General features: G+C 34.5%; 1 protein-coding gene and 1 long non-coding RNA gene across 9 annotated transcripts in view; one reads left to right on the forward strand and one right to left on the reverse strand.

The window, feature by feature from the left end:
• Positions 1–1,128: 1,128 nt before the first annotated feature.
• On the forward strand, positions 1,129–4,584 carry LOC139973458 (uncharacterized). 2 transcript variants are annotated; one of them, XR_011795224.1, is made up of 3 exons: positions 1,129–1,877; positions 2,554–2,710; positions 2,982–4,584. It is a non-coding gene; the product is annotated as an uncharacterized lncRNA (long non-coding RNA). The 2 variants fall into 2 exon arrangements; XR_011795225.1 differs by having other exon boundaries at positions 2,987–4,584.
• A 3,177-nt stretch (positions 4,585–7,761) lies between these two features.
• The window catches only part of LOC139973082 (uncharacterized), a 33,718-nt gene continuing 23,770 nt past the window's right edge, over positions 7,762–17,709 (reverse strand). For 5 of the 7 annotated variants that reach the window (XM_071979475.1, XM_071979474.1, XM_071979473.1 and 2 more), the window contains 9 exons: positions 17,083–17,350; positions 13,649–13,708; positions 13,302–13,421; positions 12,175–12,321; positions 11,583–11,810; positions 10,884–11,089; positions 10,069–10,405; positions 9,041–9,308; positions 7,762–8,626 (listed from right to left, as the gene is read on the reverse strand). In XM_071979475.1, coding sequence (XP_071835576.1) covers positions 10,160–10,405; positions 10,884–11,089; positions 11,583–11,810; positions 12,175–12,321; positions 13,302–13,421; positions 13,649–13,708; positions 17,083–17,350 — 1,275 coding nt within the window. In that variant the 3' untranslated portion in view covers positions 7,762–8,626; positions 9,041–9,308; positions 10,069–10,159. Of the gene's footprint in view, positions 8,627–9,040; positions 9,309–10,068; positions 10,406–10,883; positions 11,090–11,582; positions 11,811–12,174; positions 12,322–13,301; positions 13,422–13,648; positions 13,709–17,082; positions 17,351–17,709 lie in introns of those variants that run through there. The other 2 variants (XM_071979477.1, XM_071979479.1) reach the window with 2 other exon arrangements.

Genomic DNA, 17,709 nt, shown 5'->3' on the forward strand with positions numbered 1-17,709 from the left:
TACTAGGCGCAAGAACAGGTGCAGTGGGACAGGATCGTGTCTTCTGCCCGCCTGTCAATTTTCTAACTTAGGATACACTGCACGGCATCTGCTGATTAATTGTTAGTTCTACATTAACCCATCGTTTACAAACTGCTTGAAATTTGAGAAAGTTGTATAAATTTCAGAAAGGACGACGGCTTCAATTTAGTTCTTCCTTCTTCTTTAAATATAGCTACTTGCATGGATAACGACAACATTTCGTATAATAGTATGTACTTTAGCCACACAATAATGCATAATCTAAGTTTCAATAAGCGTTATCTTGTAGTAAGGAAACAATGGTCCACACGTTTCATAGGCGTTCATCGAAATGTCAAATCAAACTGTTGAAGAGAGAATTGTAGGAACGCCATTTGTGTAGGTTTTCATTGTCAACTGTCGTTTTCATGCTATATTTTTCAAATATCTTATTCAAGAATTTCTTAAGTCTTTTTTTCTTCATTACCAGTGTCGTTTATGTACTAGTTGTTGCTAGGCGACTGAAAATTCAATACTTACTAACTCTGTCTTCCCCAACTTTCCTTAATTTTTGTATGAGAAACGACCGCCTTTGTTGCCACAAGCCTACACAGAAAGCATGTATTGACCTTCTGATAAATACGTCTACACGTTCTACTACAAAGCTGATTACTACCTGTCAATCGTCGAGTCGGAGGCGATGATTGCGACAGTTATACCGACAAACCGATCTGCAGTCGAAGGTACCTTCGTCGAAGGTCGAAGGAAAACTGCCGGTTCGACACCGTCGAAGATACCTTCGCAGGCTATCTTTCGACAAAAAAAAAATGTCTCGATTGTCCGTCTGTTATTCTTTCCAACTTTGACTACGAACATTTTATTCCCCACTTAAATGCCGCTTATGATATTCTTCATGCAAAATTATTCCACAAATACTTCATCGCCAGATGTGAGTGTTATTTATGCCTTCTTATATAACCTCTACCTGTCTTGGTCAACCTGCCTGTTATCTCTCTTCAAATTGTTTAGTAGGAAGATGTGGTGAGAAACTACACTTCGTCTTTACTTTTCAACTTCAACAATCGGTTTTAATAGGCCATCAGCTGAAGGTCGAAATTCGCTTGTTTCGTTCCAGCAACTGCGGGTCTAAAATTTCTCTACAACATTGAATACATAAATTAATTAAGATTAATGATCCAAAAGTTCTCCATGTACTTTCCTGCAGTTTTTTTGCAATTCCGCTCGAAAGATCGAACTATATTTTTTATTGCGTATGTTAAGAAACTTGCCGTTTTACGTTCAAAAGTTGTGCGCCAGTGAGATATCTGTACCATGTGATATGAATTGTCCAATGAGCCATGAGTTCTGTGTGCAATCTTTGTAGAAAACAACAAACATGGCGGCTCCCACGGGCGCTAGTCAGTCTCCGACACACGGAAATCTACAGTGCTCAGTGCACATTGAATCTGTAAAATTTGAAGCATTCAAGGCACTGACGAATAAACGATGGACTAAAGTTACTTCCTGCGCTAAAGATTGGCTTTATCTCAGCGGCGGAGACAGTGATATCGCCGTACTACTGATTACTTCATGGCCTACTACGATCAAGCGTGTGTTCAACAGCATAGTATGATGGGGTTCCACGATAAGTGTTACAGGCGGTTCATTGATAGCAAGCACATTGCTGCAAGAAAACGGACAGTTCCAGAGGAGACCCCATATGATTTTAAACGAAGAATTGACGGAAAAGATCGAGGAAACCAAGCAGAAGCTCTGGTGTATTGCCTGTTCAATTTATTATATGTGGGAAAAGAAACAATACATTACTAGGCGTTGCAAACGGGACAAGCTGCAGCAGGCAGAGACTTTCGATGGAGGTAAGCCTAAGCATACTACACGACTCTACTTGTACTTCTGTCGCATAGTTGAAGTGTTAATAGAAGTTGCATAATGCAAGATCAGTAGCTCTTAAGGGATATAATCCAAGTCAAAGGGCACAGTGTTGGACCTGAACATAATATAATTAGTGGCATGGTCATCTGATTTGTTTTGTTATATGGTGGTAGGAACGGAAATTTGTTTCAAATTCTCCATCTGGGCACTAGGCTAAGTGTTAAATACAGGCTTCATAGTTTTCTTACTGTGGCCCTTTATATGAATGATAGAGATATTATATTAGTTAGAAAAATAAGTGTAACAAAGGTGCAATAAGGTTAGGTTTGCAAGGTCTTACTGTATGGTCAGCCTGTCTAGCTTTACCAAAATGAACAAGTATCTGTCTCCTTTATTATTAGTAACAGATATAATCTACCATTGTATAATTTAAACCATAACATTAAGAGATAATGTACTGTACTGTCAAAAAAGCCTGTTTTAATTCTTTTTTGCATGACACTGGTCTGCAAAATTTGAATGTGTCTTTGTTTGTCCATAGAAGATGAGCAGATCACATGGTATATAAATAAAATTGTCTTAGTTCTTATTTGTTCAAACTTACATTTTGATCAACAGAAAATGCAAAACAATTTGCTTTTTTTATTTCATTTTATTAAGGTATTGCTTCGACAAGCAGCAGAGCGGAAAAAAGATGAGCCCAGATTTTATGAATATTAGAGGAAAAGACCGTGTTGCCATTAAAGTGAGGTACCTCTCTCTATGTTGAAGAAACTAGATACAATTCTTGACAAGGAAGACATACAGATCTTGAAAGGTAAAGTACTCTCTCCAATGTGTGGTTCATTGAGTGTTCAGGGGTGGATGTAGGACTTTTGGAATATGGGGGTCCTCCCCCAAGGAAAATTAAAAAATTCTCTAAACGTTTTGAGATGCAATATCAGGTCAATCTTTCCATTGAAATTATTAAAGTAATTTGCAACATATTTCTAGCTGAATTGTAATTATATTGGTACCCCATCATAAAATGTGAGACTCAAAAATATCGAATTTCATGGTACAAGGTGTTCTGTTCATCTCCTCCTCAGAGCAGAGTTTACGACCAACAAAGATGCTCTGATCCAGCATGTTAAGCGCTTCACCAACCAGGCTGCTATTCACAGTAGGGCATTGCAGCAAAGGATTGATGCACTCTCACCAGAGGGACATGGATGGAAACTTGAAAATGATGACCTTATAATCACTTGGATGATGAAGCCACCTGACCCAGATGTTTTGCTTCAGTGTGTCAGCAGTAGCTGTAGAGTCGGCAAATGTCTTAAAGGAAGATGTTCGTGAATGAATGCACAACTACCGTGTACAGACCTATGTAAATATAGAAATTGCAGCAACTTCCAAGAAGATGTTGAGATTGTTGATGCAGGGGAAGATGATTTGGAGGATGAACTGTGATGGTGTTAAATCTTGATATCTTAGTCTGAAATTTTAATCAAGTTTGAAGTTTGTGAAGAGGGTTAACTTTTTCAAAGTCATGTTGTCATTTTTTTGTTCCCCAGAGTTTAAAGGAACCAGAAAACATGATCTTATTCATATATTCATTTTAGCTATTAGTAGTTTTACGTAGATTACCCTACCTACCAGACACCTTTGATAAATATCCACATTTTCTTCAAATCACAGGGGGAGGGGAGGGGAGGGGGGAGGAGGGTGTTATGGGCATGCTTTACCTCTTGCATATTCACAACTACATTTACTGATGACGATGACGCAAAGACCGCGTCCTGAAACCAGTCATAGGTTTATATACTGTTGTTGGGGAACCATCGCCCCTGACCCTGTTCCAATATCACGGTTCTTTATTGTTTGCCGTAACATTTTGTTACCTGTTTTATTCATATTGTTAATATGTTCTGTGCATCTGTTCAAGTTTTGACTGAAGGATATTCAAGTCTTTAGTGACTTTTATTTCATCTAATTATCTTCACCTCTACTACGGAATAGACTTTCCCTTTTCCATACCATATCTGACTTCCATGCAGTGAATTGAAGTGGATACTGTTAAGACTAGTACAACTGTCCTTGGATGAACTTTTAATCACTTATTAATTCCGCGCCGCGCCTTTTGATGAAGAACCTGTATCTTGAATCATCGCAAAGGCCCAGCTCGACTACACCATTGAGTGTATCGACCCAGTCTTAATAGATACTTATTTCTTTCTATCTGGGGCTTAAGTTAACTGTCTTCGTTATTCACTTATTTGTACCATTCACCTTTATTATTCATATTATTTGTAGAATATAGAACTATTATTATTCAAAATACCATTCGAAACCTTGTCGATCTTTTCTTTTATACGTTAACTCCCTTGGAAACTCTTTTTGCAGGAATACGAATTATAAACATGTCGTTTCAGTAACAAGGAGAAAGTACCTAGTTTTGCAGAAGACTGTAGAAAGAGTACTAAGGTAACGGATATATACCGACTATAACTTTATTTCACATCTACGATATGCCATGACGTCTTAGTGTGCCAACTTATATATTGATTTATACAAAAGAAATAGCTCACTGGTCTTGGGGCATTGGTACATCTCATTGTAACTAGGGATTTAGCTACATGTAAAGTAGAGGGGGAGGGGGTTGCATTTGTAAAACAGTTTGGATGGGGAGTGTAACAATTATGGAGAGGAACTTTTTATTATATGTGTATATTATTTACGCATACATGCACAGACGAAATGCATTCATAACATAGGGGGAAAATCTAAAAATATTTGATTTATTACAAAGCATTATATCTGAGTTTATTAAAAGTGGTACATTTTTATAATTAAAACCCTTAAGTTATAATGTGCAAAAATTGCATTTCATATTTCAAAGTTGAAAATGTGATTTTTTACCATTTTGGCGAAAATGGAGGGGGGGGGGGGCACAACTTGTAATGCCTGAAAACAACCCTCACTGACCCTTAGACCAGAATCCTCTTCCACCATTCTTGTAACCCTGACCCAACTATTATACAAAAAAAATATATCAGTCGTAATTTAACATATAAGAAAAGAGTGGTATGTATGCACCACTGTACCAAATCTAACGTTAGCACATGTGTTCCTAATACATAGCATCGTAGCACGTAATGTCTACATAACATACCCAATTTCAACGGTTTCTTACAAAAATACTGCAGGAAATTTTTTGGAGAACTTTTGATATAATGTTTGTGATGCATTAAACTACCCAAAAATGCATTAAAAGTCTAGACCCGGTGTTGCTGGAACGAAAGTGATTTTACAGCCACATTTTGAGCTTCAGCTGATGGCCTATAAGCTGCAGCGCTCAATATTCAACGTTTTTGACTTAAAATACGCGTATTTCATAGGATAAAACATAATTTCTCCCACTGTGACGTAAAATTGCTATGATTCAGGGTTATACCATGATGATACCATTTACCATATTTGAGACCATTTATATATTTTTACTAGAGAAAATGCAAGTACTACTCATTCAAAGGGAAACTCGAAAAACATTTATTGTTGAGATTGCAATGCATTGAACTGAAAGACAGTTTGATTGAATAATGGCAAGAGCCAATTCTGATCAAAGCGTAAGGTACAAGCTTCCAATGTTTGCCCACCCTCTCCCTCTAACCCTTTTTTGTATAAAAGCACCCTCCGGCTTACCAAACTTTCTCAAAGAGCAGGGGCCACCCCTCTCCTCGATAACCTAACATATAATCCCTCCTCTCCACTAGTGCCAAAACGCAGTTTTGCGACCTAGCTGTTTGCCGTTTCGTCGACAAATAATGTAGTACAGAAATATGACCTTTACTTGGATGACAATCGATAACATGGAGTTCAAGTTCTTTTACATTTCTATGTTCCAACTCGTAAGTTGCGGTCTTCTGGTAAACGGCAAAGACCTTTAAAATACTTTTATTGACGTTTCGAGGGTCGACATAAATCACAGCTGCTTAAAATGTAAAGATTATTTAGTTTTAAATTAAATTTCCTTGTGATGTGCAAATCTAGAGATAGATGGTGTATTTGAAAACTTTATGTTACTATAACAAATCAAATAGTGTGAAGTTCATTAACTGCAAAAGGAATCGATGTATTTACAGACTAAGAACAGTTGTTATTTGTTAGAAAATTAAATATATTTAATCATTTAAAAGCAAAACAAACTTCTGACACTTTTAGTTTCTGTGAAGACTTAACAGTTGGAGAGAAAAGTTATGGAGTGAAACTGCTTTACATATATTCTGACTATTGTAGCTATTAGTTCGATATATGTTACCCAGTTATTTCAGAATGAAGGTAAGAAAACTGAATGCTGGAAATTAAAGTAAACAAACTGTAAAAGACCAATGACACATATGTCTCTAACAGGGTTCTAACCAGTGACTTAGATGACTTCTCTGTCGTATCAAATATTAGTAGGGTTTGATCCCTGGTCACATGTTCGAATCAAGCTTTAGTCAAAAATGTATTTATCTTTGCACTTTAGAACATGATAAGTGGTCAATTGATATAGTCTAATACATTATATCTTTGTAAACTTACAAAAACGTTCCCCTTGCGTAGGATGTAAGAAATTGTCAAGACAAAAGCAAGAAATATAAACTTTGACGAAACAGTTTCCATCTCTGGCGATTTATTGCGTTACGAAAGCAACGTGGGCGATTTCTTATTTAATAATTTTAAATCAGTAAACTTGAACAAAGCATTTAACCGTCTCAGTTGAGAAAGGTCAAACCTTCCTTCCCTATGGTAACATCTTTGTATCTTTGCTAGATTAGAGACTTTTGTTAAATCAATGCCTTTGCAAGTTCATGCGAATAGTTGTTTTTGTCAATGAAAACATGTTATGAAAGGTGCCTCAGATATTAACTCATTCTAATTAGCATTATGAAATGGGGTCTCATATGATAGGAAATGATAACAAGTAATAATAAAGTCGTTATCATTACATGGGACACTTTTCGCGATCGATTATAGTGCTGCCTGCTGGTATATATCATTTAAAATTTCTAAAACTGTCACTAGATCGTCTTGATGTTGAATGACAATGAATGTATGCAAAAAAGATCAATATAAATGAGAGCACATTCATGTTTTTTCCTAGAGCTAGAAAAGAACAATCGATAAAGCATATTGTTCTATAAGCTGGGAAAATCAAGAAGGCTGACAGCCTTCCTAGTCATATGAGTCTCTTCTAACGTATTTATGGCGGATTGCTTGAGAGTATCTCCCATAAAATATAATTTTTATGTTAGTGTGCATTGATGAAATAAGCTATGGCAATAACATAACAAAGGTCATGGGCAACGATTAATATATTGTTTGATCTTTACCATATAATCCTCCATACGTTCATTTTGGTAAAAGGTAAACTATATATTATTGGCATATCCAATTTTACCAATCATAGTACACACACACAAACATATATATATATATATATATATATATATATATATATATATATATATATATATATATATATATATAAACAAAGGTCATGGGCAACGATTAATATATTGTTTGATCTTTACCATATAATCCTCCATACGTTCATTTTGGTAAAAGGTAAACAATATATATTATTGGCATATCCAATTTTACCAATCATAGTACACACACACAAACATATATATATATATATATATATATACATATATATATATATATATATATATATATATATATTTATATATATATAGATATATATATATATATATATATATATGTATATATATATATATATATATATATATATATATATATATATATATATATGTATATATATATATATATATATATATATATATATATATATATATATATATATATATATATTGTATAGATAGATTTTTTTCTACCTCGTCTTCAAATATGCATATTAATATGTCCTGTCATTTCCTCTTTTCTAGAGCTGGCTCATTTCCTTTATGATGATAAAACATATATAAAAATCAAAATATAATATGTATCTATGGTAGATGTTGAAGTCAAAATAAACTAAATGTAATATTCTTTCTTACGTCTGACTATTGACAGTTTAATTTGTCCTTCCAATACAATCGATAATTCAAATGCAATATTTACCTTCTCTTTATCCATATCTTGTGATAGGAGGGTGTAAAAGCCTTGTCAACTACAATTTTGAATTTGAATAATTATAATCTGCTGGTTTGGCAAAATTAAAGACCCAACCCACATTGTCACGAATGAGGTGTTGCATAAACGAACCTTGAGTGATAAGCTTTTATTTACAATTCTTTATAAGCTTAGCTTGTAATGCTTTCATTATATAGCCTGATTATGCATGTTCTTTAAGGAAAATCGTCACGATCCTCTCCAATCCTCTTTCTGGCTTCTAGCGATTACTATTAGACATACAGTGAGCAATATTTGTAAGGTCCTTGGCGTAACGACTTTCAAGGGAGATATGGTCGTTAACATCTGTAAGTACAGCCTCATAAGGGCTTAATTTTCATATGCACTGCTACAACAGAACAGTTGTAATCGAGAGTATACCTTTGATACAAACATATTCCTGTATCCCAAGGGCCACCGTAGATTCCATTCAACATAATAGAATGGCAAGCATTGAACCACCAGCCGCCCGGATGGAATTCACTATCAGCACAATTTTGGTTAGCTACGTCATTGTCCTGATCGTAGGTAGTAAATTTCATATCTCGATGGTAATCCATGTAGTCATATTCTGTTTAATACAAAAAGAGAGTTTTTATACTAAGGTTCTTTTTAAATTCATGAGAATACTATTTTTTAAACTTATCCATTACTTTTTACAGTCATTGTTACAGGCTAACTGTAAAAAATACAGACATGTCATATACTTTTCGGATGCAGTGTAAAGGCTTCCTGAAGCCTAAACAAGCATGAAACCTCAATTTAGCATTGTGTTACCTTTCGACTTTTGTTGAAGTATCCCAAGAACTTCGTTAGCATTTGCATATTAGTAATTCCCCTTCGCTCTTTTTCAAGCGTTTTAAGAGGTCTTGACAAATATACTATGACATTAAGAACAAACAACTATACATTTTACATTCAGTCAATAAATCCAGACTAAATTGAACTTGTCAGAGGCATATGATTTTCGCGGAAAGATACGTACCAAAGCTCCCTGTGTAACTTCCAAGCGTTATCTCATATTTTGTTGCCTCGGAGCTAATTCTAAAAAGATTGTAATGAAGATATTCACTGGCATCATTGGCGGTGTTGAACCAAATTTCAATTCTGAGTTGATGATCTCTCTCAGCTGATATGACATGTATTTTCTCATTTCCAAGCCAGAAACTAGAATTGAGATCGCCAAATCCATCTCTGTAGGTTATCCAAGTATTGATAAATGACACAGAAGCATCAACTCGCCTCTGAAACAGCTGTATGAAAAATAACCGCTTGTTTTACAAGTTGAATATGTACAGTTTAACTGAAGGTTACAAGAGTTGCCTCTGGAAGAGATCTTATAATTGCTGAAATGAATTTATGCGACGACGAAAGAATTGGGAAGACTTCATGATAATTAAGAAAATACCGACGTTGCTACTATTATGCTATTAGCTACTTCTAAAACTGTCTTTTCTTGTCTGCTTCCTACATGAACGTTAACTATGATGGCATATCTCATGTAACCTACAAGGTTTGAAGAAGTTACTCAAGTAACGAATGTTTGGTATCGCTGGTCGAACTTTGACCCAGAGCGTAATATAATAGCATTATGCCGTCATTTGTTCAAGAATTTTGTTTGTAAAGTAAGCGGCTGGTAGTAGTTTTGGAAACAATCTAGGAGGGTAGTTAAAGATCCAAATATAAGTGAATGTTAGATTAAGTGGAATATCATCAACTCCAACGTCTTGTTTGCATGATCACAGGTAATAGCAACTCCGCGGTTTGATTAGTAAGAGGACAGGAACATTACAGCGTGCAGCCACGTATACTGAAAATGTGTTCCAGCAATAGTGTTATAGATTATTGAACTTTCTAAGATTAATAACCTCTATTTCACCTGACGTATGGGTTAATATTAATAATGTTAAGGAAAATTTAGATATTTTTCATTTTAAGCATCTGCAAAAAAACATTTACGAGTTATGCGAAATGTGAAATGACAAGTGTCCTGGTTTCGTGAAGAAAACTTACCATCCAACCACCTTTGCAATAAACTTGAAATGGTTCATGTGCCCAAGAAGGCGGATGTATCCAATAAATGCCTTCTTTGGTGGATAAACCATTATAAACATCCTGACAATTTGTGATTACTTGAAAGGTGGCCATTTCCCCAGTAGCTCTCTTTACACTCGCAAGATGAACTTTGACCTTGTTTCTGGCATGTTGCATTATGACTGCAGGAGTATTCTTTACAGTGGAGAACATCATTTTCACATGTGCAACGTCTTGTGCAGTTTAAGTTAACATGCGATGATCCGTTCTGTGCAGAAATGTTAACAATTACAAGCCATGGGAAGATAAAGCTGTGCTGAAACGAGATTTTATTGAACGGCTGATATAAATAATACGTCAGTGGAAAATATAATTTGATATTAGTTGTCTTTTTCAATTTAAATGTAATTTTAACAATCTTTTCTGGTTTACCAAACGTTGGGACTGTCACACAAAACCATGAAAAAACAGAATTGTAATCTTATTGCATCTCCTATATAACTTAATGTTTCTGACCCACCTAAAGCTATCATGATAGTGAACTCCAAATCTGAATTAAAACAACCAATTACACCAATTACGTTTAAAATGAATCTCCTTTTCTTATATCTATATAGCAAAAGGTTAAAGGGAACTTCTTCAACGCAATCTGTATAGCTACATGAACAAAACATGTGCTTGCTATTTTATTTGTTGGTAGTGATGATATTTAAGCTCTCTCAAACACATCTTCGTAGTTAAGGAAGTCTTGACATATCAGGAAAAATCACAACTGTCGAGTTGTGTGAAAATACCGAAATGACTCCTGTGGGCGAGTGGTAACACCCGCATTCTTCCAACGGTATGCATGCTCCATCTCTGATTTGGAATCCGTCTGGACATACGCACGTATAACCCGGTTCATCATTACAGCTCTTAAAACACCCATGGAGTCCTTTGGGATCATCGCACGTAGTTTGGCATGAACAGTTCAACCATATCATGTTGGTAGGACAGGATTCTGAAGTATCATGAAATGTTCAATTCGGCCGTTGCAACAAGTGCTCTTAACTATGAATACAACATCGTGACTTTTCTTTCAAATACTCATTTGTCCAAAGGTTTACAAAAATGAGAAATCCCTAGTTGATGTTTCTATACGCTATAGTTTCACCACTTGACTATGAATTGTCAAAGTGTTTCTAGCAAGTGTATTTTCAATCTAACCAAAGGTACCCCAGCATATTGCGTAGAGTACGTATTGTGAGCGGTAGTTTCGATTGGTGTGGCTATTTGAAATATTCTGATTGAAATATGAAACTAAGCTATCAAATATCTAGATACGTTATTGTAAATACCGTCTTATCGTTTACACTTCATGTAATAGAGATACGCTAGAAACGTTAAACACTCGGGCAGTATACTATTTAAATATATCATAATATTTCTTACAATTGTGTCTCCAATTTTGAAATGTAGAAATGTAGGCTTAATGGCATAGAGTTTTAGACTACCTGCTGTAGGTGTCCGTGTTGTTGATAATTCATTTCTACGTGTAGTTGCTGCGGTCGATGACGGGTCAACGGTTGACATGAATAATTGCTCTTTATTCATAGATCGTGTTGTTTCATGTGAAATTCTCTCAGGTAGCAAGTGACCTGTTGAGGACATCGATGTTGTTGAAAATTCCTCTTTGTCGATAGTAGTCATTTTATCGGTTGACTGAAGCAACATTGTTTCATCTGTGGAGTACATGTTTGCACTTAATAATTCACTCTGTGTTGGAAGTTTTTTTCATTGAATATATTGTTGAGCAAATGATAAATATCATATTTGCTGATTTTTCAATAATCACAAATATAAAGTTATAAGTGGACCTAAATATATTGTTGGTCCCGAGATAATTCAAAGCTAGACACATGAATGCGAATGTCAAATACTTAAAAAGCAATGTTAAAAGAGATTTTTTTTATTGATCCAAGCAACGTTACACCAAATACATATGATGTTCATGTCAACAAGAATATTGTTCTGGTTTATCAATATAAATGGTTTCAGATTGACTCAAATCCTGAGAAACATATTCACCATATGTTATCTCTTTACCTGCTGTAGGCATCACTGTTGTTGACACCAAATTCTCGAATGGCGTAATCAATTCATCAGTTGACGGTGATATTCTCATCCCATCTGTTGAGTATACTGTAGTTGCTGATTGGTCACTCATATCCGTTCCCAATGTACTAATTGTATCTATAAACGAAACAGCGAAGATGAGCTTTACAGTATGCATTGAAGTTCCGTTTTTTTTTTTAATATATGCAAAACACATTACTTGATTTGTCTCAATGAACTTTACATAATATGATAGAATAATCGGAACTAACTAACATTATTGTGCTTATCCATATAATCAGCTGTATTACTTTTATATCCAGTAACCTAAATGTGACTTCTTTCATCTGTAAACGAAATGTTCAGTGTAAGCTGTTGTTCAATCGTTTTCAATATATGTTAACTCTTAACATATGTAAACTAAGATAAATCTACATAAATTTTAACATGTTGGAAAAAAAGTATACAGACTAAAGAACTAATATTGTCGTTTGGTAGTTGCTAAGACGAACGTTTAAAATGCATCAGCATTTGAAAGGTGCATGTGAACTGAAGTTTCAAAGGAAACATTTATTGTATATTAAATTGGTTAAAATTCTTACACCTAAATATTATAGTACTAGACAAAATATATGAAGAGAAGGGAGTTACAAGTAACCATCACGTTACCTGTTGGGACCACCGATGATTTGCGAACTTAATTTTTGCTGGTGGTTGTCATTTTATTGGTTGACCGAAGCAATATTGTTTCATCTATTGAGTACATGGTTGTGAATAGTAATTCACTCGGTGTTGTTGCTAGTTTGTTTGGCAAATCACATATTGACTTAATGACAAAATATCACATTTTTTTAAATATTGTAAAGATTTACATGAAGTTTTAATTGATCACGTAATATATTTTTAATCTCGAAATAAGTCAAACCTAAACACGAATGGGCGTTATCATGCGTTTGTAAAATATGTAAATAAGAATATTAACACACGACGTTACTTATTTTGTATAAGTCCAAGTAATGGTAGACCAACTACTTCTTGTCAACATAATAAAGATGAGTACCATCTGTTTTATGTGGGATTTAAATACTGAGAAACGACATCATATGTTATCACGTTACCTGTTTTAGGCATCCCTGTTGTCATTTCATCAGTTGACGGTGATATTCTCATCCCATCTTTTGAGTACACTGTAGTTGCTGATTGGTCACTCATATCCGTTCCCAATGTACTTATTGTATCTATAAACGAAACATCAACAATGAGCGGTAATAATATGCACTGAAGTTCTTTGTTCTTAATCTCAGGTGTATTTAGATTCAAAATACATTACTTCATCTATCTGAATGTACCCTACATAATCTGATAGAAAAATTAGAAAAAAAAAACTCAAATGACAATATTGTTTTAAAGCATTTAATCGGTATTACGTTGGAATCTATTAACCGAATTTTATAACAGAATTTACCTCGTTGGTCTTGTTCACCACCTGCGTTCTTCATCATTAAATCCTCAAATTCGAAAAGACCTGAGAAAAGAAAATGAAAGTGAGTTATCAAGAAGCGATGAAACTGAAAGTTTGCAAAGATCAGATACAGATAAAATTGAAAAGCAGTGTATACCGATAACTAATACAAGCATATAGCCTAATGGTGTTAATAATCATATAGCAACAAATTCATGTCAATGGTATCACATCGGGCTTTCGTCCAAAAAATTCATAAGTAAAGAGAGGTTGTATTATTCTTTCTTGCGTTAAAATTGTGATATTGCTATCTTTGTGACTGATGGTGTTGTGGTCGTCTGTGTTCATTTCTCCATTTAACACGTTTTATTTCTAAATTAGTGTCCTCTAGAATAATACTGACGATTGTTAATATCGATTTTTACAGTATTTTAGAATAAGATATCATTTTGGTAGTAAACTGTCATGCGTTGGTGGGAATTTAAAAAAGTTCGTGTATTCCGATATTACACTATCAGGGCCTATTAGATTACATTAACCATGTCTTTCTCGCCACTCTCATATGAACATTTACTGAAAGAGAATACAATATGGTTGAATAATATGTGGGTTTAAAATATCTCACGACCTTATCAAAATTATCTTAATTTAGGAATAAGAATCGCTATGACCTTTGACGTGATGAACTTATAGTCACTGTGATTACGCAAGTGCCATTTATTATGAGGAAGTTTCGCCGTGTTTAGCAATGGCATAACACATGAATTATTCATTAATTGCACTGCAATAAATGCTATCTTAACCTTAAGTAATTAGATTGTACTAAAATGATAATTTCGTTTTGTTACTTACCCATCGCTATTACGAAATCGATGTTCTGCCTAATCAGTAATCCAGCAAGAAAGATGTAGGTCCAAGTAACAAGGCAATTAGCCATCTTCAAGTTGTAATAAATGTTCAGTACTCTTACAAGCTCAAATCAATATTATTCTAACCAGATGAGCTAGATCGTATCTAAAGTCACAAACAGTTACCAGATAGAACTGTCTATTACAAATTGTATGCCAACCTCATTCGGTAATAAATATGAAATAAATATGTAATTAAAGCAATAAATGTTTACTCAGCCGAATTCGATATTACAGCCTGCTGTTTTGCCATTTTAAGCACAAAGAGGTTTAGTAGAAACAATATATTCTAAGAAAAAATTGTGCCACAGGAAATTTGTCAATTAGGTAGAGAATAAATATTCATTTAGGTTAAATTTCACATGTTTGTTCAAGAAACGAGGGTAGTGTATGTCATTAAAGAAATTCGATACACTTTTGAATATACAAAGCGCCTATAAATGTAACAGGTAACATTACTTGGTAATGTTATTTGAAGCTTTAACGATTCATAATTTGGAACAATTGTTGAGTATGTCTAGTAAATATACATGTTACTGCTTCCTCTGAAATCTTCTTCCAATGAAGTTGGGAAAATTTGCTTTTTAATGAAAAACTTTGCCCGAGAAACATTTCTTTCAATGTTAAATATCACATATAGTGCATGACTATTGACGTCACACTAGCCAAAAAACGGTGAATAAAATATTGGGAACACAATTATTAGATCCAGGGCATGTCGTGGCAGCATTAATTGCTTTATATCATTGGAGTTGCAGTTGATCAATATAATTGCCCAAGAAAAACTGAGCGTACCCGAAAAAGAAGGGCACGGATTAATTTATGTATAAATATCTAACAAAGAGTAAAATAATATTGAACCACTTTTCAACAACAACAAATAATTCAATAACAAACTTCATTGTCATCCAAAAAATGTTAAAGTTCTTTATTTACAAATGTAAGTCTTACACACTGTTTGACTAAACTTGTTATTAGTAAATTAATATTTCTGAATTCTAACACATCATACTTTAGCATTAATGTTAATTACCTATAAAGCCTCATGTTCTTCTACAGCTGATACCTTGTAAATATGTTGTTGACCGAGCTAGCAAATTTAACGAACTTGTGACATTGAAAGTATCGCACAATCCAGCTTTCCATTACGGCACTTTACCTTATTTTGCACATTTCCTTGAATCTCCTCAAGCAAATAGTGAACAGGTGCTACACATAAATTTCGTATGCTAATAAGTCATTTTATTAACGATGATACGCTAATCCAAAACATACTTTCTTAATAAAACTAGTATGTTGAGGTCCAAATAAAATAACATAGAATAACAAAGCTATGTGATGCCAAAACCTTTTCGTTTGATATTTGAGAGGATCCCATCACAGTGAAGGTAATCTGCTTTATATAAGAGTTATAATCTGTATTACGAGGTGAAAGTGAAAGCGGTTCCTATTACAAGTTTGCAAATTGTTTCCTTACATATGACTTCTGATACCAAAAATGTGTCCGTGCAACACAATCGATAAATTAACTATTATATTCCTCATCTTGTGAATAGGAGGGTGTAGTATCTTTATCAACTACAAGTTTAAATTTGAATATCATAATCTGCTGGTTTTGGAAAATTGAACATACAACCCTCATTCCCCTGTCATGATGTGGTCTTATAGTAACGAAACTTGAGTAATAAGACTCACACATCAGTTCTCCATAATCTTAGCTTCTAGTGTTTTAATAATATGACCTGATTATCAAGTTCATTGCATGTTCGGAGGGCCAAAACGTCACATAGTATTTTTTTTTTAGATCCGTGGGTATCACGATTTCACAGAAGAAATGGTCGTGAATATCTGTTAGTAGAGCCTCACAACGGCTTAATTTTCATATCCACTGCTACAACAGAACAGTTGTAATCGAAAGTATTCCATTGAAACAAGCATATTCCTGTATCCCAAGGGCCACCGTAGATTCCATTTAACGCAATAGTAAAACAACCATTGAACCACCAGCCGCCGGGATGGAATTCACTAATAGCACAATTTTGAAGAACTAAATCATTGTCCTGATCGTAGGTAGTAAATTTCATATCTCGATGGTAATCCATGTAGTCATAATCTGTTTAATATAAAAAGAGAGTTTTTATATTAAGCTTCTTTAAAATTTCATGAGAAGACTTTTTAAAAACTTATCCATTTCTTTTTACAGTTATTGTTACAGGCTAACTAAAAAAAAAACACACAGATATGTCATATACTTTTCGGATGCAGTCTAAAGGCTTCCTGTAGCCTAAACAAGCATGAAACCTCAATTTAGCATTGTGAACCTTTCGATTTTAGTTGAAGTATCCCAAGAACTTCGTTAGCATTTGCATATTAGTAATTCCCCTTCGCACTCTTTCAAGCGTTTTAAGAGGTCTTGACAAATATGCTATGGCATTAAGAACAAACAACTACACATTTTACATTCAGTCAACAAAACCAGACTAAATTGAACTTGTCAGAGGCATGTGATATTCGCGGAAAAATACGTACCAAAGCTCCCTGTGTAACTTCCAAGCGTTATCTCGTATTTTGTTGCCTCGGAGCTAATTCTAAAAAGATTGTAATGAAGATATTCACTGGCATCATTGGTGGTGTTGAACCAAATTTCAATTCTGAGTTGATGATCTCTCTCGGCTGATATGACATGTATTTTCTCATTTCCAATCCAGAAACTAGAATTGAGATCGCCAAATCCATCTCTGTAGGTTATCCAATCATTGAAAAATGACACAGAAGCATCAACTCGCCTCTGAAACAGCTGTATAAAAAATAACCGCTTGTTTTAGAACGATACACAAGTTGAATATGTACAGTTTAACTGAAGGTGACAAGAGTTGCCTCTGGAAGAGATCTCATAATTGCTGAAGTGAGTTTATGCGACGACAAAACAATTGGGAAGACTTCATGATAATAAAGAAAATACTGAAGTTGCTACTATTATGCAATTAGTTAATTCTATAAACTGTGCTTTCTTGTCTTCTTCCTATATGAACGTTACCTATATGATGGCATATCTCATGTAACCTACAAGGTTTGCAGAAGTTACTCAAGTGACGAACGTTTGGTATCGCTGGTCGAAATTTGACCCAGAGCGAAATATAAAGGGACTAATGCCGT

The sequence above is a fragment of the Apostichopus japonicus genome, chromosome 9 (genome assembly GCF_037975245.1).
Source record: "Apostichopus japonicus isolate 1M-3 chromosome 9, ASM3797524v1, whole genome shotgun sequence".
NCBI lineage: Eukaryota > Metazoa > Echinodermata > Holothuroidea > Aspidochirotida > Stichopodidae > Apostichopus > Apostichopus japonicus.